The sequence below is a fragment of the Delphinus delphis genome, chromosome 15, assembly GCF_949987515.2.
Source record: "Delphinus delphis chromosome 15, mDelDel1.2, whole genome shotgun sequence".
In the NCBI taxonomy this organism is placed as follows: domain Eukaryota; kingdom Metazoa; phylum Chordata; class Mammalia; order Artiodactyla; family Delphinidae; genus Delphinus; species Delphinus delphis.
The window spans coordinates 67240914-67265137 of NC_082697.1; the positions used below are offsets into that span (position 1 = coordinate 67240914).

Genomic DNA, 24224 nt, shown 5'->3' on the forward strand with positions numbered 1-24224 from the left:
TAGGGGTGTGTGGGTCTAATGTCATCAGTTCCAGCTTTGGGAATAAGCACCTCTGTGGTTGGGGCCTGGCTCCACCACTTAATAGCTGTAGGAGCTTAGCCAAAGCATGAGTGCCCCTACTTCCTCATCAGTAAAATGAAGATAACAGTGCCTACCCCTGCTGGTTATTTTAAATATTAAGATAAATAATGTACCCAAAGTGTCAAGCACATTGCCTGTCCAGGTGTTCAACGTTGTTTCCTTTCTCCTTGATCGGTGGACCTGAAGCCAAACCAGATGACCTCAGACAACAACAGTTTAACTAGATCTTAATTTAGTGGTATTCGCCTTCCTGATGGGGACCTAGGTTTCAGGGCAGTTTTCATTTCCTTCACGTGGGCTTCTTGAACCTGTTCCTGTCCCAGAGGCAAATGGTGGGAGGGGTTCAGCACCGTGGACAGCGGAGGTGCTGCTTGCTAGATTCCCACGGAGTTCGTTCACTGGTTGGCACTTTGGCTCAGGGTTCGAAGACTTGCTGTGAGCTGTACAGCTGCCTCGGTGTTAGGCTGAAGTCTTGTGGCTTTGGTTGTCATGAGTGGGGAACATTTGCTTCCAAGTTCGTATTTCTCTTCTCCGGTTCAGGTCAGGGATTCCTCCAGCAGGAATTCCCAGTCTTTTCTTTGGGGGCTGCTCTGTCTGCAGGCGTGGGTTGCTGGTAAGGGAAGGGTGAGACAAAGGTTACTAGGGAGGACTAGGAATAGGAACTACCCATGATAACCCGGGACAGTGTAGCTCGGGTGGAGAACTAAGAATTTTTTGAGAAGAGCCAAATTCATATGAATCTGAAGGATGAGGAAGAGAGACAAATGGGAGAATGCCTAGCAAATTCAATAGCCGGAAGAGTCAAGTCCACAATAAAGCAAGGAGCAATGCATGGATCAAAGTGGTTCAAGAATAAGACCATGAAGAGCTAGTGGGCGCCGGAATGCCCTTACGAAGTGATGCATAGGATATGTGGAGAAGGTATTCGTTTTCAAGGAGCTAGGTCAGCCTGTTGAAAACAAAAGATAGAGCACCCACCAGGGAAACAGAGACCAGAAATGGAGCCAAGTCCAGATTGGTGGATGAGGGGCAATGCAGTAGCAGTGATCTATTGTCTTTTTCCATCCCTCCATTGACCTTTCCCAGGACACGGAGAAAAATTCTAGCAAATGTGGTGGTGATGGGAATTGCGGGGCGTTTCCAAGTGGTAGGCAAGAAGCGTTTTTTTCCCCACTCCTTTCTCATATTCCTCATCAGGCCACAAACCATTGCCTTGGATGAAGAAGACAGAGCAAAATTGTGTACTTAGGGGAAAGTCCCAAATTAAGTCACAGTATGTACGTGGGGAGAGTTTAATAGCAGCTCTAGCTGAGGAGGATGAGGTCATGGTGTTAGCCTGAGACTGAAGGGAGAAGGTAGAAAACGATATCCACACATAACACACCTCTGCGTGGCAGCAATCAACACCTGTTAATTCATTTGCAAGGTCTGGTTCCTGAAAACACCTGCCCTTCTATTCCCCAAGCATCTGATGTTGTCCTTGAAACCAGAATGCCACGTTCCCAGGGAGGAGCAGAGACACCAACAAGCACAGCTGGCAGGAGTCACCCAGCTGACCCTCACTCCTCCTTTCAGCCCTTTTTTTTTTTTTTGCGGTACACGTGCCTCCCACTGTTGTGGCTTTTCCCATTGTGGAGCCCAGGCTCCGGATGCACAGCCTCAGTGGCCATGGCTCACGGGCCCAGCCGCTCCACGGCATGTGGGATCCTCCCACACCGGGGCACAAACCCGTATCCCCCGCATCGGCAGGCGGACTGTCAACCACAGCGCCACCAGGGAAGCCCTCAGCCCTGTACCTTTGCTGGTGAGGCCAACCCACAAGCTTCTCCCTCCCTCTGCCCACAGCTAAGACCCACTCTGCAGGAACCCCTGGCGTTCATGTTTGCCAAGGAACCAGCCACGATTTACCTGACCCATGCTCTGAGGGATCGGGTGAGGGCTCCAGGCCAACAGAAGGGAAATCAGAGGGGATCCCTCAACCCTCTCCTGGACCCCTGCCTCTCTGTCTTTGACAGTGCTGCTCCCAGATCCGGTTTAGGTCATACTTGAAGAAGGTTTTCTCATTTCTCTCCGTATCCGTGGTTCTCAATGTGTGACCACACTTTGGGACCTGCAAACATCACCTGGGAGCTTATATGAAATGCAAATTCTGCGGCTCCACCCCAGACCACAAAAACAAAAACTCTGGGAATGTGGTCCAGCAATCTGCTTGAGCAAGCCCTCCAGAGGATTCTGACGCACACTGACGTTTGAGAACCCTTGTCTACAGGAGTTACGAGAAGAAGATGCCTCAAATTCCATGATGGGCAATTGTTCCGCTGTTCACCCCAGTTGGTGAACTCCTGGATTAATTCCAACTTTTTCTTACAACAACAAAAAGTCTCTATCGGACATTCTCTCATGTACATCTTCATGGACCCATGCAAGTATTTCTGTAGGGCACATTCTTAAAATGGATTTACTAGGACAAAGGATGTACACACACTCAAACACTGATAGATATGCCATTTTAGCATAGTTCTTTTTTGGTTATCTCTATTTTCAGCAATCAACATGCATGACTTATATAATAAAAAAAAAGAAAGAAAGAAAGAAAAAAATGCTGGCCCCCTCTTTTCTGCAAAGTGCTTTACAGTCCATGAAGGAGCCAGAGGGAAGTTTTATGGCTGAGTGTAGGGTGACCAACTGTGCAACGGTTTGCAGGGGTGAGAATGGGGGGTTCCTGGGATACAGGACCCTTAGTGCTAAAACTGGGAAAGTCCCAAGCAAACCGGAGTGAGTTGGTCACCTAGTTGGGTGATTTGCTCAGGGCATCGCACAGCAAATCGGCAGCCAGCCTTAGGGGAGGCTCCCAGACCCCTGATCCCCAGTCTAGGGCTCCTCCTTCACCCCAGGCACCTCTCGTGGAGAAACAGAAATAGACATTGGTGTGCTGGGTGACAGGACTTGTCAATCTCACCCAACTAGACAGGAGACCCCTTTTGCTCATTTACTTCTTAAGCCCAGTGTGTATCACAGAGCCTGACAAAGAGTTGGTACCTAGAGTTAGACTAAAGTCATCATCACAGGGTTGAGGAGGGAGAGACCCGACATCGCAGGACAGTCCCACCCTAGAATTTCTATCGCAGTTGTTTTGGGGTTTGAAAGGCCTATTGTCTTCATTGCACTATACCGTTTTATATAAGGGACTTGAGTCTCTGCACATTTTGTTATCCGTGGGGGCCCCTGGAGCAAATCTCCCATGGATACCGAAGGGTGAATGTGTCCTGATCACAGAAAATTCAAATCTATCCAATGACTTTATAAGGAAATGAAGTTGAAAGACCATGGGTGTCAGACAGATCTGAGCTCTAATCAGCCAAGTCCAATCACTTACAAGCTACACAGCCTTGGAAAACTGCTCTGATCCTCAGTTTTCTCATCTCTAAAATGGAACACATAATACCTACATCACAGCAGAATGGTTAACACATGAAGAGGACATGAGGAAGAAAAGGCAAAGAGGGTAGATTATTCTTTCTCTCAAGGTGGGAAGAATCAGCACTGGGGGAGCCTGGCCCAGTTGCCACAAGAGAAGGAGTGGCATCTGCTTCAGGTCTAGGACTGAAATACAGTCCACACTCTCCTCACTACTACACACTCCCTGGCACAGAGCTAAGTGTGCCTGGAGAAAGTCACGTTTCTTCCTAGAAGGAGCCCTCCCCTTCTAACTGTGTGGCCATGGGGCTGTGTCTACCCAGAGGAGACATATTTTGCAATTGCACACAAAGGCACTCTATAGGCTGGCAGCAGCCCTGGTCTGCAGCACCCCTGCTCTTCGTGTCTCTCCATTTCTCCCACCCAGAACATGGAGAACAGCTTCCTCTCCTATGGACCCCAGTGCTGGGTCAGGCTAACCCTGACAGGTCATCTGAGGAGCAGTCTTTTGCTCATTATGAATCATAAATCATTTGCAAAAGAGGACGCTGCTTAAACACTGGCATGAGGTCTCTGTGAACTGCTATGTAGGCAGATGGCTGCAAATTAAGGAGGGACTGGCCATCGTAAATTAAGTAGGGCCTCAAATGGGGCTTTGTTCAGCGAGATTCCGGCTCTAAACCCTGACACACCTTTATCCCAGCCTGGCCTCATGTATTTACCGACCCAACAGGAACCCAGCTCTGGATGCGGGGGGATGTCTTTGGGCACAATACCAATCTTCCCGGCAGCCAGCCCCTGTTCAATTAAGAGAAGAAGAAAAGATGACTGCTAAGTGTTCAGTTTACTTCCATCCCTACAAAGCTCCAACCCAAGGCAGAGGGTAATCTAATATATTCTGAGTGATTTAAACTCATTTAAATAAAACAAAGAATTCTGCAGCAATGAGCTGCAGAGAAAACGGGTTTGATGACTCCACCGAACAAGCCAAAAATGTGGCTCAGAAAAGAGAGGAGACCCACAGAGGTGGTCCAAAGTGTGACTGCTCAACCAGCTAGCTAACCAGCTAAATGGACAGGCCAACCAGGACAGGAGACGAGCCTGCAACACTGTGAGAAACCAGGATGGACGGGCCTTAGTTCTGCTTTCAATGATAAACCCAAATGAATTATCCTGGAGGAGGGAGCGCCGCTATCAACTAAACTGAAATTATACGCTGATAAAAGAGCTGTGTGATAATAAAAATTAAGCACATTCATTCGGATGCGACACACACGTCTCACATCCTCCGTTCGAGGCACAGGCTCCGCATCCGTCACATCCGCGTAGACACGGCACCTGCACTCCCTCTGACGCCATCAGATGCAAAACCCCTCTCCCTCAGCCTGCAACACCACTCGCCCGGAGACCACCCAGAGACAGTGACTCCACACATAGATCCCCCCACCCCAATATTCATGCCCCACCCACCCCAGAGCCTCACACGTACCCGTGGCCCGCTACCCACGCCTAACAAGATGACGGGATTCTGCAGCTCTAGTGGTATCGCTCCTCTCCGCAGGAAGGTGCCACCCTGCTGTGGCCTTGTGCGGTCCCTAGCTCAGGTCATAGTGCTGCAAGCACAGCTCTGCCCTCCCGAAGGGGATAAGGACCCTGTCAACCAGGGGCTCCACGTAGGGAGTCGGGGAAATGTAGTCTCTGGCTGGGAGCCTTCAGACTCACTGCAGGGGGGTTTGAAATCTTGCGGTTGTCAGCCTCCCGTGTCACCCGCGTGGTATTACAGACATTTGTGAATGATGAGTCCTTCCACATCTTGCAAGTTTGGTGGTTGTCATCCACCCAAGCGACCTTCTCAAATATTTGCAATGTAGACAATCCAAAGAAGAGCTGGACGAGGCAGGGGAGTGTCTCGGGAGGGCAGCCTTCCTGAGTTCCAAAAAGCCTTACGGGGAGGCACTGGCTTTGGTGCATTTCAAAGGTTCACAGTCCAGTTCTCAGTTTCTTAGGCTGAATCCAGACTCTGACAGTGAACCCCTTTCTCTGAGGTTGACTCACCTGAAACTGAGGCTGGAACATGAGCTATAATTCCGAAGTATTCACTTACAATGAGAGATACAATCGTTCACTCAAGCCTAGTGCCCTGTGCATTCTTTGCTATAGAGAAGGCTGCATGGGAAGCCAAATTATACTCAAAAGTTTGCCAATTAAAAATAAAGCTGAACAAGGACTTTTCTGGTGGCGCAGTGGTTAAGAATACGCCTTCCAGGGCTTCCCTGGTCGCGCAGTGGTTGAGAGTCTGCCTGCCGATGCAGGGGACACAGGTTTGTGACCCAGTCCAGGAAGATCCCACATGCCGTGGAGCAGCTGGGCCCGTGAGCCATGGCCGCTGAGGCTGCGCGTCCGGAGCCTGTGCTCCGCAACGGGAGAGGCCACAACAGTGAGAGGCCCGCATACCACAAAAAAAAAAAAAAAAAAAAAAAAAAAGAATACACCTTCCAACTCAGGGGATGCGGGTTCGATCCCTAGTCGGGGAACTAAGATTCCCACATGTCGCAGGGGTAACTAAGCCCACACACTCTGGAGCCCACGCGCTGCAACTACTGAGCTCGCACGCTCTGGAGCCCGCAAGCTACCACTAGAGAAAAGCCTGCGCAAAGCAACTAGAGAGCCCCCGCGCTCTGGAGCCTGTGCACCACAACTAAAGAAGCCCACGCGCCACAACGAAAGACCCACATGCTGCAACTAAGACCCGACGCAGCCAAATAATACTAAAATTAAATTAAAAATAATTAAAGCGGAACAAAATCAGTTCGGTCACCTCGCACGTGATGGCCACGATGAGTTCGGCCAGGACCCGGGGCCTCTGACTTCTCATTCAGCTGCTGGACACCACCACAGGCTCTCAAGAGAAGGTATGCTCCAGGCGAAAGCACACTTTGCAGAAAGGGTTTTGTCCCAAATCTAAAACTTTTGGCCCATTCCAGAGGCAGGCCAAAGTCCTCCTCCAATGCAAGCCAGTCTTCCTCCCGGGCCGTCCCCCTGTGTTACTGCTTGATCTTGGGTCTTGCGGAAGATCCAGAGATGAGCCACTCAAGTCCCCCTTCAAGAGATGCACGCTGCCCGGCGGCCAGGAGCGTGACTGACTGACAGCCTCCATCAGGTGGCTCCTTCAGGGGCCTCAGGTCACGTTCCTCTTGGGCTGGCCCCTGGCCAGTGACTGAGTAAGGCAGTGGTACCATGGCCTGGCCATTTCTGTTCAATTCAGGGCCCCTCTAATGGGCAACCTGTGCCCCAGAGCACGCCCTGGGCTGGCAGAGACCTTTAAATGTCTGCAGGGTAGTCTCCCGGCTCCTCTGGCCCATCCTGCCTTCTCTCGTTTTCTTTACACACGTTACTCCTGACAAAAGGTTTTGCTTCTAAGTCCACTGCAGCGTCTTGAGGAGCCCAGCCTACAGCCATGCTCTAGATCAGAAGTCAGCAAATTGTGGCCCGGGGCCCCATCCTGGCCTGTGGCCCGTTTTGTAAATAAAGTTTCACTGGCACACAGCCACACTTGTTTGTTTACTTGTTGTCTGTGGCTGCTTTTGCGTGGCGACGGCCAGGTTGAGCAGTTGCAACAGAGACCCACAAAGCCTAAAATATTCCATATCTGGTCCAGAAAAATCTTTGCCAAACTCTGCTCTAGATATTAGAGTTCTGAGGGCAACCAAAGACTAATGCAATGAAAAGTTATGGTCTCTTCCCATGAGCCTGAGACACCCACTCTGTGCCTCATTTTATGTGTGGTTCTCCCTGACTCACAACTCGTCTCAACAAGACCCTAAAGTAGATAAGGAACTACAAGTCCAGAGTTCAGAGCCTGAAAGATATTGGAAGGTCAAGGGTAGGATCTGTGTCATCTCACCATGTTCAGACTGGCTTCTCCTACTGGCCACTACCTTCCTGACAAAGCTACAAAGCCATCCTGCCATGCCCCGTGTGTGTCTGGCCTTAAAGGGACCTACAAGCTTTGAACCATGACTATGAAAATCAGGAGGCGAGGATGCGGGGTAATCTGTTATTGTTACCCAGCAAACCTCCACCACTTTGGGGAACTGTACTCTGATTTTCCTGGGGGAAACCACCCCTCTCCCACTCATAATCATGTGCTTTCTGTAGAGGCTAATCTCACCTCTGAATCCAAGGATGAACATGTGACCTTAACCTGGCCAATCCGAATGTTCCACTCCTCTGGGCACTGTAACCGGATTAGGGATGGGCACATAGGCCAAGCTGGTCTTTGACTAGAGCTTAGGAGAAGCGGTTTCTCTATTACCATTGCTGAAAGGCTGATGCATAACCCTGGCACTTCCGGGAGTCATCCTGCCACCACTCAGGGAGAGCGTGTCTGAGAGTGATGCCAACACCTTAGGGGGGCAGAGTCAAGGGTGAGGGGGACGGATTCCTATGGGTGTCATTTTAGCACCTGGATTTAGCCATGCCTGAAGCTAGATCCAGCCTTGGAGTTCTCAGTTACATAAGCCAACAGGTTCTGCATTTTGCTTAAACCAATTTGAGTGGGATTTTCTGTCACTTGCAACCCCAAAGACCTAACTTGTACTAGGACTACCTCCAGATCGTATCCTCATGACACACTGGGTATTCCAGAAAGAAGACTGGAACTCCTAGAGAGAAGGAGGGAGATGTTGAAAGGATACAAGGAAGAGGTGACCTGGGCTTGCACCTCTACATCCCCAGAAGCCTGGGCAGGAGTCCTGGCTGCAGAGACTCAAATCTCAGCAATGGATGGTATCTTTATCTCAAAGCCCTCCGTGGTGATGGTGGTGCCCTTTGCAGGCATTTTTCCAGTTGCTGTGAAGAAATTCCTTCATGAAACACTCTGAAGTTATTTCCAAATCCTCAAAGCTGGGTAACCAGGGGGATTTTATTAGACGTATTTATTCTATGACCCAGCTTCTCACAAGACATCCAGGAGTTTATTTTTAAGCTGTCTCTCCTCCCTCCCAGACAGAATTCTCATGTTGCTTCTCAGACATTAAAAATAAGATGAAAAAGCCCCTGTCGCTCAGGTCCAAACCAGCTTAGCTGAAAGGCTCCTGCCCCCACCCAGCCAGCTGGTGGACATGCCCACCTTCCACATCCTTCCTGTCTGTGCTGAATCCCTTTGTGGCTGACAGCCTTCATCCGCCATGGTCAAACAGACTTTTAGATCCACCAGCCTGAGGAAACAGCTGAAATGAAACACAAAACTACGCTATTTATATTTTCATTTCTATTAGACCTTTATAATGATTTCTTATTGAACTGAAGCTTAAATGGCTCAAGACTGATCGTAATAGAACATTTAATTGTTTGCTTGTCTAACTCTCTCAGCCCTAATTAAATATTGTTTTTCATTGAGCAGCTTACACAGTGATTTTTTTTCCTGTCAATGAATAGAACACGGGGACCGAGGCAGAATTCAGATGAGCCCAGGCTCACTCCGTGCTCTCATCCTATTCAGTTTTCGTCCAACAATGGGGAGCAGAGCCCTCTGGAGGGAGAATCGCAGAGTTCTCAGGAATAGCTTTCGGAGATGATCTCATGCTGGTCCTCAGAAATGACCAGGGTGGTTAAAAGATGAGTTATAAGAACTCACGTGTTCCTTGTAGCGTTTCCTGTAGAAGATACGGGTTCTTGGCATTAAAATCTGGTGATGGAGCCATTGCTGTTACCTTTCTTTCTCTAAAACCCCCTTCTCAGCAGCACTACCTTTAGGGTCACCAAAATCCAGCCACGTCTCATCACCTCCATGCCATCATCCAGGTCCAAGCCACCTTCACCTCTCACCCAGATTATTGTAGAAGCCCCTTAACTGTCCTCCTACATTTATCTCAGCCTCGCTACCGTCTGTTCCCACCACAGCATCTGGAGGCCTTCCATGGCCCCCTCCCCACCTCAGGACCCTCCAAAGGCTCCCAGCTCACGCAGAAGAAAGCCCAGGTTCTGACAATGGCCTCCAACCTGCTGTTCCTGTTGACCTTCTCTCCTAATTCTCTCCCCTTTGTTCATTCAGCTCCAGCCCCCCTGACCTCCTTGCTATCTCCTTGAATGCTCTTCACGTGCTTCCTCCTTAGGGCTTTTCACTTGCCATTCCCTCTTCCTGGAATATGTCTCTCCCAGAAAGCTGCATGCTCACTCCCTCACTCCTTCATGTCTTCATCCAAATGTCACCTCTCATTTGGGCCGGGGGGTGGGGGGGCAGGGCGGGGCTCTAACCATCCCCTTTAAAATTCCAACTACCACATACTCCCTATCCTCCATCTTGGTTTTATTTTTCTCCATAGATTTTACTACTGACATACCTTTTTTTTTTTTTTCTGACATACCTTTTTAGTTCACCTATTTATTTTGTTTATTGTTTATCTGCCCTACTAGAATGTTAGCTCCAGGAGGACAAGGATTTTTCTCTGTTGGTTTCATTGCTGAATCCCCAGTGACTAGAAAAATGCCCAGCACTAAGTAGGTGTGCAAATATTTTTTGAGTGAATGGAGTAAATGAATAAATGTAAACATATATAAATGGATGAATAGTCTGTCACTTGTCTCTGGCCATGAATTCCAATGGCCAGAGTCTACTCTAGGCCAGGAGCCTGGATACATTTGCACTTTGCATCGTAGGATGCTGGGCATTAAAGAAATCTTCCCATGGGAGATGGAGATGCTAAGGGCATCATCCAGTGGGCATCTACAGAGCGAGGTCCAGAGCTCAGAATGAGCCTTAACATTCCAGCCATAAGTGTTTATTTAATCCTGAGGTAAAATGGTGAAAGAGGAGGGAGCTTGAACCTGAGTTCAAAAAGGGCCCTGGTTCATAGCATGAGAAGGGACAAGTTGACTCAATGAGCTTCCCTGGAGGCATCAGAGGTGAGGATAGCTCAGAGAATATGTAAGGCATTGCTGTGAATACCCACAGAGTTTGTGGGTGCTCTGGGAGCCTGGGGAATGATTTTGTCTGTTAGAGCACCAGGAGAATCCAGGAAAATTTTCTGAAAGGGGAAGAGGGAAGGGAGGCGATATAGCCAGGACCATTCCCTTTGTACAGGAGTCAGAGGATCATGGGGTCCTTCTCCAGGTGGCCCATCTCCAGGACCAAAATGATCGAGACACATCCTTCTCCAAAGGCTGATGTACAGGGCATTCCACTTTATCCCCTATTCACCAGGCCCAGGGTCACAAACTTCTTACAAAAGAGTATTTTTTCATGAGACTTCACATTTGAGAAGCTCATTCAGTTCAATCTAACATTTATTTATTCATCAAATGTTCAAGGTATGAACATTTTACATTTTGACAGTTGTGTCAAACCTCTCACCAGAAATGTTGTACCAATTTATACTGTCTTTTTCTCGTACCTCACATTGAGTATCTATCATGTTTTCACCTGCTTTGAGGGGAGTCAAACTTCCCACAGACTTGTCTATTTGATTTATCTTTTCAAAATTCTGGTTGTTGATTTGATTAATCAATTCCCTGACTTTTGCTTCGTGATTAATGTAGGCTCTTATCTTTATTAATTTCTTCCTCTCACTATTTTGCTATTTGTTTTCCAGCTTCTTATTTTGAATTCTTAATCCAATTATTCTCAATTTTTCAACACTTAAGCATATTTATTTTAGTAATAACAGGTTTAGATTATGGATTTTACTAAGAATAACTTTTGTCATATTCACATATGTACTTTTATACAGTGGTCTCATCATCTTAAATGTCTAAATAGTCTGTCTTTTCAGTATTGATTTCCACTTTGACAGAAAAGCTATTTTTTATTTTGCTTAATTTCCAAATGGCTATCATTTATCTTAATATAGGCATACTCTTGCTATTCATGTGACCAGGAAATATAGTTTGCAAAATTTTAATTTGGAGATTTGTTGTGGATTTCTTACCTGATACATACATCACATCAGCCAGGATAAATTAGGTTAAGCTGCAGTAACAAACAACTCCTGAGAAATATCAGTGGTTTAAATAATATGGGTAAGCTCAGAGTTCTCATCGCAGTCACTCAGGGACCCAAGCTCCATTTGGACACATGCTTCCATGATCACAGAGACAGAGAAAAGAGCCTGGCTCTTGAAGCCACTTCTGTGCCCATTTCATTGGCCAAAGAAAACTCAGATTCCTGAGTTCAACAGAGCATGGATGTCTTATCCTCTAAAGGGAGGAGCACTGAGTGTTCGTGAATAAACATTTTACCATATGCATTCAACAGATACTTATAAAGGACTATGGGCATACCTCCTACTATACACCAAAGATGGTTATAGACACTGAGATCCTGACAGGTAATTTTTAGTTGGTACCCTGCCTCCTTTCCTCATCCACTCTCCAGCCAGAGGTGACCATGTGACCCAGATATAAATGGAAGTTGGTGAGGTTCCTGGAAAAGATTTTGCTTTTCTGGTATTGGTGCTGCCCTGTCTTCTTCCTCTTTCTCTCTGTCTTGACTGCTAATGTGAGAAAGGCCAAGAGAATCCCAGAAATGTTTGCCTTGACATTGTTGAACATCTGAACCAATACCAGCAGCAGCAGCCTACCCTCAGATTTCTCATATGAAGAAAAAAATAGACTCATGTTTGTACAAGCCACTGTGGTTGCGTTTCTTGTTACCTGCATCTGAAAGAATTCAGCATATAAACAAGATAGACAATTTCCATCTTAAATGAATGATAATCCTTTGGAAGTATTCTGTTGTAAGATAATAGAGATATATATATATTTGTCTCTGACCCCTGGTTCCTGCACAGAGCTCCTAAAACCCCTGTAATTTTCTAAGTGATAAGAGCACTAGGAGCATCTTTTGTTCTAATATTTGGTATTTGACCACAGTTCCTGACACAGAGCTCCTAAATCCCTTGGAATTTCCTAGATGATAGCAGTGTCTTTTGTTCTAATGAGGGGACTCTTGGTGGACTCATGGATGGAGGCTGGTCACTAGAAAGACCAAGACATAATTAGAAGCTTGGAATTTTCAGCCCCACCCCACCCCCCATTCTCCAGAGGGGAGAGGGGCTGAAAATGAAATTAATAATTGATCATGCCTATGTGAGAAAACCTCCATTAAAAAAATCTAATAGTATAGGGTTTGGAGAACATCCAGGTTGGTGAACACATCCACGTACTAGGAGTGTGATGCACCCCAACTCCACAGGGACAGAAGCTTCTGTGTGGGAAGTGTTGCAAGTGTGGTAGTGGTAGTAGAGTGAAAGTTAAGGGCAAAAGACACAAGAGTGATGAGTTTTTCCAATTCATCTGTAGACATCTGAAAACAATGCTAAATACACTTTCTAAATGCAAAAAAGGGACTTCCATGGTGGTGCACTGGTTAAGAATCTGCCTGCCAATTCAGGAGACATGGGTTCGATCCCTGGTCCAGGAAGATCCCACATGCAGCAGAGCAACTAAGCCCATGCACCACAACTACTGAGCCCACACACCCTCAACTACTGAAGCCCACACACCTAGAGCTCTGCAACAAGAGAAGCCAGAAGCCACCACAATGAGAAGCCTGTGCACCACAACGAAGAGTAGCCTCCACTCGCCGCAACTAGAGAAAGCCCACGCACAGCAATGAAGACCAAATGTAGCCAAAAACATAAAAAAATAAATAATAAAAAAATTTTAATTAAAAAATAAAATAAATGCAAAAATGTTTATATGGTTCCAAATGTCACAAAATTTTTATCCTTAAAAATATGCTGTGATTTTACCATTTATCTTGGGGGTTTGTCTGTTTGTTTGTTGTTTTGGGGGGGTTGGGGGTTTTGTTTTACTTTTTTCTTCTTCCTTTTCTTCGGTTCTGTGTGGCTTGCAGGATATTGTTGCTCTGGCCCAGGCTTGGGCCTGAGCCTCTGAGGTGGGAGAGCCAAGTCCAGGACACTGCACCACCAGAGAACTCTCAGCCCCATGGAATATTAATCAGTGAGAGCTCTCCCAGAGGTCTCCATCTCAACACTAACACCCAGCTCCATCCAACGGCCAGCAAGTTCCAGTGCCGGATGCCTCACTCCAAACAACTAGCAAGATAGGAACACAATCCACCCACTAGCAGACAGGCTGCCTAAAGTCATACTAAGCTCACAGACGCCCCAAAACACACCACCATATGTGGCCTTGCCCATCAGAGGGACAAGATCCAGCTCCACCCTCCAGAACACAGGCACCAGTCCCCTCCACCAGGAAGCCTACACAAGCCACTGCACCAACCTCACTCACTGGGGACAGACAACAGAAGTAAGAGGAACTATGACCCTGCAGCCTGCAGAAAGGAGACCCCAAACACAGTAAGTTAAACAAAATGAGAAGATAGAGAAATATGCAGCAGATGAAGGAGCAAGGTAAAAACCAAAGACCAGACAAATGAAGAGGAGATGGGCAGTCTACCTGAAAAAGAATTCAGAGTAATGATAGTAAAGATGATCCAAAATCTCAGAAATAGAATGGAGAAAATACAAGAACCATTTAACAAGGACCTAGAAGAACTAAAGAACAAACAGTGATGAACAACATAATAACTGAAATGAAAAATACTCTAGAAGGAATCAATAGCAGAATAACTGAGGCAGAAGAACGGATAAGTGAGCTGGAAGACAGAATGGTGGAAATAACTGCCATGGAGCAGAATAAAGAAAAAAGAATGAAAAGAATTGAAGACAGTCTCAGAGACCTCGGGGACAACATTAAACACACCAACATTCAAATTACAGGGGTCCCAGAAAAAAAAGAGAAAAAGAAAGGGCCTGAGAAAATATTTGAAGAGATTATAGTTGAAAAATTCCCAAGCATGGGAAAGGAAACAGTCAATTAAGTTCAGGAAGCACAGAGTACAATACAGGATAAACCCAAGAAGAAACACAATGAGACACATAATAATCAAACTATCAAAAATTAAATACAAAGAAAAAATATTAAAAGCAGCAAGGGAAAACAACAAATAATATACAAGGGAATCCCCATAAGGTTATCAGCTGATTTTTCAGTAGAAACTCTGCAGGCCGGAAGGGAGTGGCACGATATATTTAAAGTGATGAAAGGGAAGAAAATAAAACCAAGATTACTCTACCCAGCAAGGATCTCATTCAGATTGGACAGAGAATTCAAAAGCTTTACAGACAAGCAAAACCTAAGAGAATTCAGCACCACAAAACCAGCTCTACAACAAATGCTAAAGGAGCTTCTCTAAGTGGGCAACACAAGAGAAGAAAATGGCCTACAAAAACAGACACAAAGGACTTTCCTGGTGGCATAGTGGTTAAGAATCCGTCTGCCAATGCAGGGGACAGGGGTTCGAGCCCTGGTCCGGGAAGATCCCACATGCCGCAGAGCAACTAAGCCCATGTGCCACAACCACTGAGCCTGCACTCTAGAGCCTGAAAGCCACAACTACTCAGCCCGCGCGCCACAACTGAAGCCTGCGTGCCTAGAGCTGGTGCTCCACAACAAGAGAAGCCACCACAATGAGAAGCCCACGCACCACAATGAAGAGTAGCCCCCGCTCATCACAACTAGAGAAAGCCCGTGAGCAGCAACGGGCCATACAGCCATAAATAAATAAATAAATTTATTTATTTATTAAAAAAACAAACTCAAAATAATTAAGAAAATGGTATTAGGAATATACATATCAATAATTACATTAAATGTGAATGGATTAAATGCTCCAACCAAAAGACACAGAATGGCTGAATGAATACAAAAACAAGACCCATATAAATACTGTCTCCAAGATACCCACTTCAGACCTAGGGACACATACAGACTGAAAGTAAGGGGATGTAAAAAGATATTCCATGCAAATGGAAATCAAAAGAAAGCTGGAGTAGCAATACTGATATCAGACAAAATAGACTTTAAAATAAAGACTATTACAAGAGACAAGGAAGGACACTACATAATGATCAAAGGATCAATCCTAGAAGGTATAACAATTGTAAATATTTATGCACCCAACATAGGAGCACCTCAATACATAAGGCAAATGCTAACAGCCATAAAAGAGGAAATCGACAGTAACACAATAATAGTAGGGGACTTTAACACCCCACTTTAACCAATGGGCAGATCATCCAAACAGAAAATAAATAAGAAACACAAGTTTTAAATGACATATTAGACCTGATGGACTTAATTGATACTTATAAGACATTCCATCCAAAAACAGCAGAATACACTTTCTTCTCAAGTGCACATGGAACATTCTCCATGATAGATCACATCTTGGGTCACAGATTAAGCCTAGGTAAATTTAAGAAAGCTGAAATCATATCAAGAATCTTTTCCAACCAAAACACTATGAGACTAGATATCAATTACAGGGGAAAAAAACTGTAAAAAATACAAACACATGGAGACTAAACAACACACTACTAAATAACTAAGAGATCACTGAAGAAATCAAAGAGGAAATCAAAAAATACCTAGAAACAAATGACAACGAAAACACGACAATCCAAAACCTATGGGATGCAGTAAAAGCAGTTCTAAGAGGGAAGTTTATAGCAATACAATCCTACCTCAAGAAACAAGAAACATCTCAAATAAACAACCTAAACTTACACCTAAAGCAATTAGAGAAAGAAGAACAAAACCCCACAAAGTTAGCAGCAGGAAATAAATCATAAAGATCAGATCAGAAATAAATGAAAAAGAAATGAAGGAAACAATAACAAAGATCAATAAAACTAAAATCTGGTTCTTCAAGAAGATAAACAAAATTGATAAGCCGTTAGCCAGACTCATCAGGAAAAAAAGGGAGAAGACTCAAATCAACAGAACTAGAAACAAAAAAGGAGAAGTAAAAACTGATACTGCAGAAATACAAAGGATCATGAGAGACTACTACAAACAACTATATGCCAAAAAAATGGACAACCTGGAAGAACGGGACAAATTCTTAGAAAAGTACAACCTTCCAAGACTGAACCAGGAAGAAATAGAAAATATGAACAGACAAATCACAAGAACTGCAACTGTGATTAAAAATCTTCCAGCAGGCGTGGGAAAGGGAGGGTGGGAGGGAGATGCAAGAGGGAGGAGATATGGGGATATGTGTATAGGTATAGCTGATTCACTTTGTTATAAAGCAGAAACTAACACACCATTGTAAAGCAATTATACTCCAATAAAGATGTTAAAAAAAAAATCTTCCAACAAACAAAAGCCCAAGGCCAGTTGGCTTCCCAGGTAAATTCTACCAAACATTTAGAGAAGAGCTAACACCTATCCTTCTCAAACTCTTTCAAAATATAGCAGAGGGAGGAACACTCCCAAACTCATTCTATGAGGCCACCATCACCCTGATACCAAAACCAGATAAAGATGTCACAAAGAAACAAAATTACAGGCCAATATCACTGATGAACATAGGTGCAAAAATCCTCGACAAAATACTAGCAAACAGAATCCAACAGCACATTAAAAGGATCATACACGATGATCAAGTCGGCTTTATCCCAGGAATGCAAGGATTCTTCAATATACGCTAATCAATCAATGTGACACACCATATTAACAAACTGAAGGATAAAAACCATATGGTAATCTCAATAGATACAACAAAAACTTTCAACAAAATTCAATGCCCATTTATGATAAAAGCTCTCCAGAAAGTGGGCATAGAGGGAACCTACCTCAACATAATTAAGGCCATATATGACACCCACAGCCAACATCATTCTCAATGGTGAAAAACTGAAAGCATTTTCTCTAAGATCAGGAACAAGACAAGGTTGCCCACTCTCACCACTATTATTCAACATAGTTTTGGAAGTTTTAGCCATGGCAATCAGAGAAGAAAAAGAAATAAAAGGAATGCAAATTGAAAAAGAAGAAGTAAAACTGTTGCTCTTTGCAAATGACATGATGCTATACATAGAGAATCCTAAAGATGCCACCAGAAAACTACTAGAACTAATCAATGAATTTGGTAAAGTAGCAGGATACAAAATTAATGCACAGATATCTCTTGCATTCCCATATACTAACAACAAAAAATCAGAATGAGAAATTAAGGAAACACTCCCATTTACCATTGCAACAAAAAGAATAAAATACCTAGGAATAAACCTACCTAAGGAGGCCAAAGACCTGTATGCAGAAAACTATAAGACACTGATGAAGGAAATCAAAGATGACACAAACAAATTAGAGATATACCATGTTCTAGGATTGGAAGAATGAACATTGTGAAAATGACTCTACTACCCAAAGCAAGCTACAGATTCAATGCAATCCCTATCAAATTACCAATGGCATTCTTCACAGAATTAGAACAAAAACATTTTATAATTTGTATGGAAACACAAAAGACCCTGAATAGCCAAAGCAATCTTGAGGAAGAAAAATGGAGTTGGGGGAACCAGGCTCCCTGACTTTAGACTATATTACAAAGCTACAGTAATCAAGGCCATATGGTACTGACACAGAAATATAGATTAATGCAACAGGATAGAAAGCCCAGAAATAAACCCATGCGCATATGGTCGCCTTATCTTTGACAAAGGAGGCAAGGATATACAATGGAGAAAAGACAGCCTCTTCAATAAGTGGTGCTGGGAAAACTGGACAGCTACTTGTAAAAGAATGAAATTAGAACGCTCCCTAACACCATACACAAAAATAAACTCAAAATGGATTAAAGACCTAAATATAAGGCCGGACACCATAAAACTCTTAGAGGAAAACAGAGGCAGAACACTCTATGACATAAATCACAGCAAGACCCTTTTTGACCCACCTCCTAGAGTAATGGAAATAAAATAAAAAATAAACAAATGGAACCTAATGAAACTTGAAAGCTTTTGCACAGCAAAGGAAACCATAAACAAGATGAAAAGACAACCCTCAGAATGGGAGAAAATATTTGCAAACAAAGCAACTGACAAAGGATTAATCTCCAAAATATACAAGCAGCTTATGCAGCTCAATCTCAAAAACACAAACAACCCAATACAAAAATGGGTGGAAGACCAAAACAGACATTTCTCCAAAGAAGACATACAGATGGCCAAGAGGCACATGAATAGATGCTCAAAGTCATTAATCATTAAAGAAATGCAAATCAAAACCACAATGAGGTATCACCTCACACCAGTGAGAATGGCCATCATCAAAAAATCTAAAAACAATAAATGCTGGAGAAGGTGTGGAGAAAAGGGAAGCCTCCTGCACTGTTGGTGGGAATGTAAATTGATACAGCTACTGTGGAGAACAGTATGGAGGTTCCTTAAAAAACTAAAAATAGAGGGCTTCCCTGATGGCGCAGTGGTTGAGAGTCCACCTGCCGATGCAGGGGACGCGGGTTCGTGCCCTGGTCCGGGAAGATCCCACATGCCGCGGAGCGGCTGGGCCCGTGAGCCATGGCCGCTGGGCCCGTGAGCCATGGCCGCTGGGCCTGCTGTGCTCTGCAACAGGAGAGGCCACAACAGTGAGAGGCCCGTGTACCGCAAAAAAAAAAAAAAAAAAAAAAAAAAACACTAAAAATAGAACTACCATACGACCCAGCAATCCCACTACTGGGCATATACTCTGAGAAAACCATAATTCAAAAAGATACATGTACCACAATGTTTGTTGCAGCACTATTTACAATAGCCAGGACATAGAAACAACCTAAATGTCCACTGACAGATGAATGGATAAAGAAAATGTGGCACATATACACAATGGAATAATACTCAGCCATAAAAAGGAATGAAATTGAGTTATTTGTAGTGAGGAGGATGGACTTCGAGTCTGTCATACAGAGTGAAGTAAGTCAGAAAGAGAAAAACAAATACCGTATGCTAATGCATATATATAGCATCTAGAAAAATGGTACTCATGAACCTAGTGGTAGGGTAGGAATAAAGATGCAGACGTTGAGAACGGACTTGAGGACACAGGGGATGAAGGGGACGCTGGGATATAGTAAGAGAGTAGCACTGACATGTATACACTACCAAATGTAAAATAGTTAGCAGGAAGCTGCTGTATGGCACAGGGAGATCAGCTTGGTGCTTTGTGACCACCTAGAGGGGTGGGATAGGGAGGGTGGAAGGGAGGCTCAAGAGGGAGGGGATATGGGGATATATGTATGCATATAGCTGATTCATTTTGTTGAACAGCAGAAACTAACACAACAGTGTAAAGTAATTATACTCCAATAAAGATGTACAGAAAAAAAAAGAACCAAAAAAAACCAAAAAAAACCAAAAAGCCGTGAAATAAGATTTGCAAAACGTTGATGGCTGTTGTACAAAGAAACTATTTTTTCACAATAAAACATTTTTTAATCATTTATATTAGGCTTAACAACCATACTAACAATTACTTACACAACTTCAGCTTTCACTGTTCTTTTTTAATTTTTATTTTATTATTTATTTATTTATTTTTGGCTGCGTTGGGTCTTCATTGCTGTGCACAGGCTTTCTCTAGTTGCGGCGAGCGGGGGCTACTCTTCATTGCAGTGCGCGGGCTTCTCATTGAGGTGGCTTCTCTTGTTGTGGAGCACAGGCTCTAGGCACCCGGGCTTCAGTAGTTGTGGCATGTGGTCTCAGTAGTTGTGGCTTGCAGGCTCAATAGTTGTGGCACACAGGCTTAGTTGCTCCACGTCATGTGGGATCTTCCCAAACCAGGGATCGAACCTGTTTCCCATACATTGGCAGGCAGATTCTCAACCACTGTGCCACCAGGGAAGTCCCAGATTTCACTGTTCTTATTTGCAATAACAGCTTTATTGAGATATAATTTACATATCATATAATTCACCTATTTAAAGTGTACAATTCAATAGATTTTGTCAATAGTATGTTCACAGAATTGGCAACCATCACCACAGTCTATTTTAGAATATTTTCAGCACCCTAACAAGAAACACTGTACCCATTGGAAGTGCTCCCTATTTCACTCCAACATGCCCCACTCCTCTCACCCCTCATTCACTCCACTCTCATCCCCAGCCCTAGGCAATTACTAATCTATTTTCTGTCTCTATGGATTTGATTGTTCTGGACATTTCATATAAATGGAATGATACATTATGTGGTCTTTTATGACTAGCTTCTTCCACTTACCATGTTTTCACAGTTCATTCATATTGTAGCATGTATCCTGAATCTTATTTCATTGTATGAATAAACCATGTTTTTATTCATTCATTGGTAGATGGACATTTGAATTGTTTCCTTTTTTTTGCTATTATGAATAATGTTGCGATGAATATTCCTATACAAGTTTTTGTTTGAAGACCTGTTTTGGATTATTCTGGATGTATACCTGGGAGTGGAATTGCCGAGTTGTACGTTCATTCAATGTTTAACTTTCTGAGAAACTTCCAAGCTGTTCCCCAAAGTGGCTGCACTGTTTTGCATTCCTACCAACAGCGTATGAGGGTTCCAATTTCTCCACATTCTCTCCAACCCTGTTATTACCTGTCTTTTTTATTTTAGCCCTTGTAGGGAATATAAAGTAAAATCTCATTGAGGGCTTGATTTGCATTTCTTTGGCAGCTAATGATATTGACTTCTTTTCATATATTTATTGGTCACATGTGTATCTTCTTTGGGGAACTATTTAAATTCTTTGCCCAGGAGTTCCCTGGTGGTCCAGTAGTTAAGACTCCATGCTTCCACTTCAGGGAGCATGGGTTCGATCCCTGGTCGGGGAACTAAGATCCCACACGCCACGTTGTGTGGTCAATAAATAAATAAATAAATTAATTAATTATCTGCCCACTTTTAAATTGGGTTGTCTTTGTATTGTTGAGTTTTAAGAGTTCTTTATATATATTAGTACAAATTTCTTATCAGAAATATGATTTGCAAAAATTATCTCCCATTCTATAGGCTGTCTTTTCATTTCTTGATAATGTCCTTCAAAGCACAAAAGTTCTTAATTCTGGTGATGTCAATTATCTATTTTTTTCCCTTCTGTTTGTGCTTTTGGTATCGAGGTCACAAAGATTTACATCAACATTTTCTTCAAGAATTTAATAGTTTTATCATTTAATTTTAGTCTTTGATCCATTTTGAATCAATTTTTATATATGGTGTGAGATAGAAGTTCAACTTCATTTTTTTTCATGTAATATCCAGCTGTCCCATCACTATTTGTTGAGAAGACTATTCTTTCTCTCATTGGGTTATCTTGACACACTTGTTAAAAATCAACTGACTGTAAATATGAGGGTCTATTTCTGGATTTTCAATCCTATTCTGTTGACCTATATGTCTATCCTTATTGCAGTACCACACTCTCTTGACTACTACATCCTTCTAATAGTAAGTTTTGAAATCAGGAAGTAAGAATCTTCCAACTTTTTCTTTTTCAAGATTTATTTTTGGCTATTCCGGGTCCCTTAAATTTCCATATGAATTTTACATCAGCTTGTCAATTTCTTCAACAAAGCCAGCTGTGGTTTTGATAGGGATTTCATTGAATCTGTAGGTCAATTTGGGAAGCATTGCCATCTTGACAATATTGTCTTCCAATCCATGAGTATGGGATGTCTTTCTATTTATTTAAATCTTCTTTAATTTCTTTCAATAATGTTTTGTAGTTTTAGTGTACAAGCCTTGCGTCTCCTTTGTTAAGTTTATTCCTGAGTATTTTATTTTTTGATGCTATTGTAAATGCACTTGTTTTCTTAATTTCACTTCCAGATTGCTCATTACTAGTGTATAGAACAAGAATTAATTTCTGTGGATTGATCTCGCATCCTGCACACTTACTCAACTTATTAGTTCTAATTGTTTTTTAGTGGATTCCTTTAGAATTTTCTACATACAAGACCGTGTCATCTGCAAATAGAGATAATCTGAGTTCTTCCTTTCCAATCTGGATGCCTTTATTGCATTTTCTAGCCTAATTGCCCTGACTAGAACCTCCAGTATGATGTTGAATAGGAGTGATGAGAACAGACATCCTTCTTGTTCCTGATCTTAGGGAGAAATACTCAGTCTTTTACCACGAAGTATGATGTTAGCTGTGGGTTTTTCATAGATGCTCTTTATCAGGTTGAGGAAGTTTGCTTCCATTCCTAGGTTGTTGAGTATTTTTTTATAATGAAAGGGTGTTGAATAGTGTCAAATTCCTTTCTTCAGCTATTGGGATGATCATGTGGCTTTTGTCCTTTATTCTATTCATATTGTGTATTAAATTAATTGACTTTGGGATGTTAAGCCAACCTTGCACTGCTGGGATAAATCCCATTTGGTCATTGTGTGTAATCCTTTTTATATATTGCTAGACTTGGCCTAGTTTTTGTTGAGGATTTTTGCATTCATATTCATGAGATATTGGTCTGTCCTTTCCTTTTCTTGTGAAGTCCTTATCTTGTTTGGGTATCAGGGTAATACTAGTCTCATAGAATGAGTTGAAAAGTGTTCCCTTTTCTTCAGTTTTTTGGAATAGTTTAGTATCAATTCTTCTTTAACTATTTGGTAGAATTCACCAATGAAAATTTCTGGGCCTAGGCTTTTCTTGGTGGGTAATTTTGTTTCGTTTTACTAACTCAATCTCTTTACTTGTTAAAAGTCTATTCAGATGTTCTAGTACTTCCTGAGTCCGTTTTGGTAGTTTACATCTTCCTAAGAATTTGTCCATTTTGTCTAAGTCATCTAATTTGTTGGCTACAGTGTTCATAGTATTCTCTTATAATCCTTTTTATTTCTGTAAGGTCAATAGTTATGTTGTAAGGAGAAAAAAAAAAAACTGCTTCTCTCTCAGATCTCTACTACTATTCTCAGTATTTCATGGCTGACACCCAAATGTGAGAGGGTTTTCTCCACACCAACCAATTCCCCAAATTTCTGCAGACACCAACTAGATGCCCCACAGTTCAATAGCTCTGACACTGTCTACTGGGGTTAGCACAGACCCCACAGGCAAAGAACTCAGTCCAACAAGATTGTACACACACCCCCACTTCAGACACCAACTGCAAGTCCAGGTTGTTACTTGTGCTTCTGCTGACTGGCTATAAGTCATAGGTTCCCATGACCTCCTCTTCTGGTCTGATAATTTGCTAGAATGGCTCACAGAACTCAGGAAACAGTTTATTTACTAAATTACCAGTTTATTATTAAAGGATACAACTCAGGACAGCCATATGGAAGAGATGCATAGGGCAAGCTATGTGGGAATGGGCAAGGAGCTACCATGTCCTCTCCAAGCAAGCCAACCTCCCAGAACCTCTGTGTTCACCAACTGGAAAGCTCTCCAAACTCTGTACTTTAAGGATTTTTATGCAGGCATGATTGATTAAATCATTGGCCATTGGTGATTAACTCAACCTCCAGCCTGTCCCCCCTCCTCCCTGGAAGTTGGGGGTGGGACTGAAAGTTTCAACCCTCTAATCAGTTGGTTGCTTCCCCTGGCAACAAATTCCCCCCTCCCCCAACCCTTAAGAGTTTTCCCAAAGTCACCTCATCAACATAAACTCAGGTGTGATTGAAAGGGGAGTGTTAGGACTAAGAAAAGACATTGCTTTCATCTTTATCACTGTTATCACTTAGGAAATTCCAAAGGTTGTAGGAACTCTGTGCCAGGAACCTGATGATGACCAAATACATATTTCTTATTATAAATCACAAATGTCCTCTTTTTCATTCTTGATTTTAGTAATGTGAGTCTCCTTTTTTCTTGATCTTTTCTTAACTAAAGATTTGCCAATTTTATTGACCTATTCAAAGCACCAACTTTTT

At 43.2% G+C, this 24224-nt stretch overlaps 1 protein-coding gene across 1 annotated transcript in view; it reads right to left on the reverse strand.

The window, feature by feature from the left end:
- Positions 1-588: 588 nt before the first annotated feature.
- Positions 589-24224, reverse strand: part of USP31 (ubiquitin specific peptidase 31) — a 114038-nt gene continuing 90402 nt past the window's right edge. The window contains exon 17 of the mRNA XM_060031892.1: positions 589-691. Within this exon, the coding sequence (XP_059887875.1) occupies positions 623-691 (69 nt within the window). The 3' untranslated portion in view covers positions 589-622. The remainder of the gene's footprint in view (positions 692-24224) is intronic.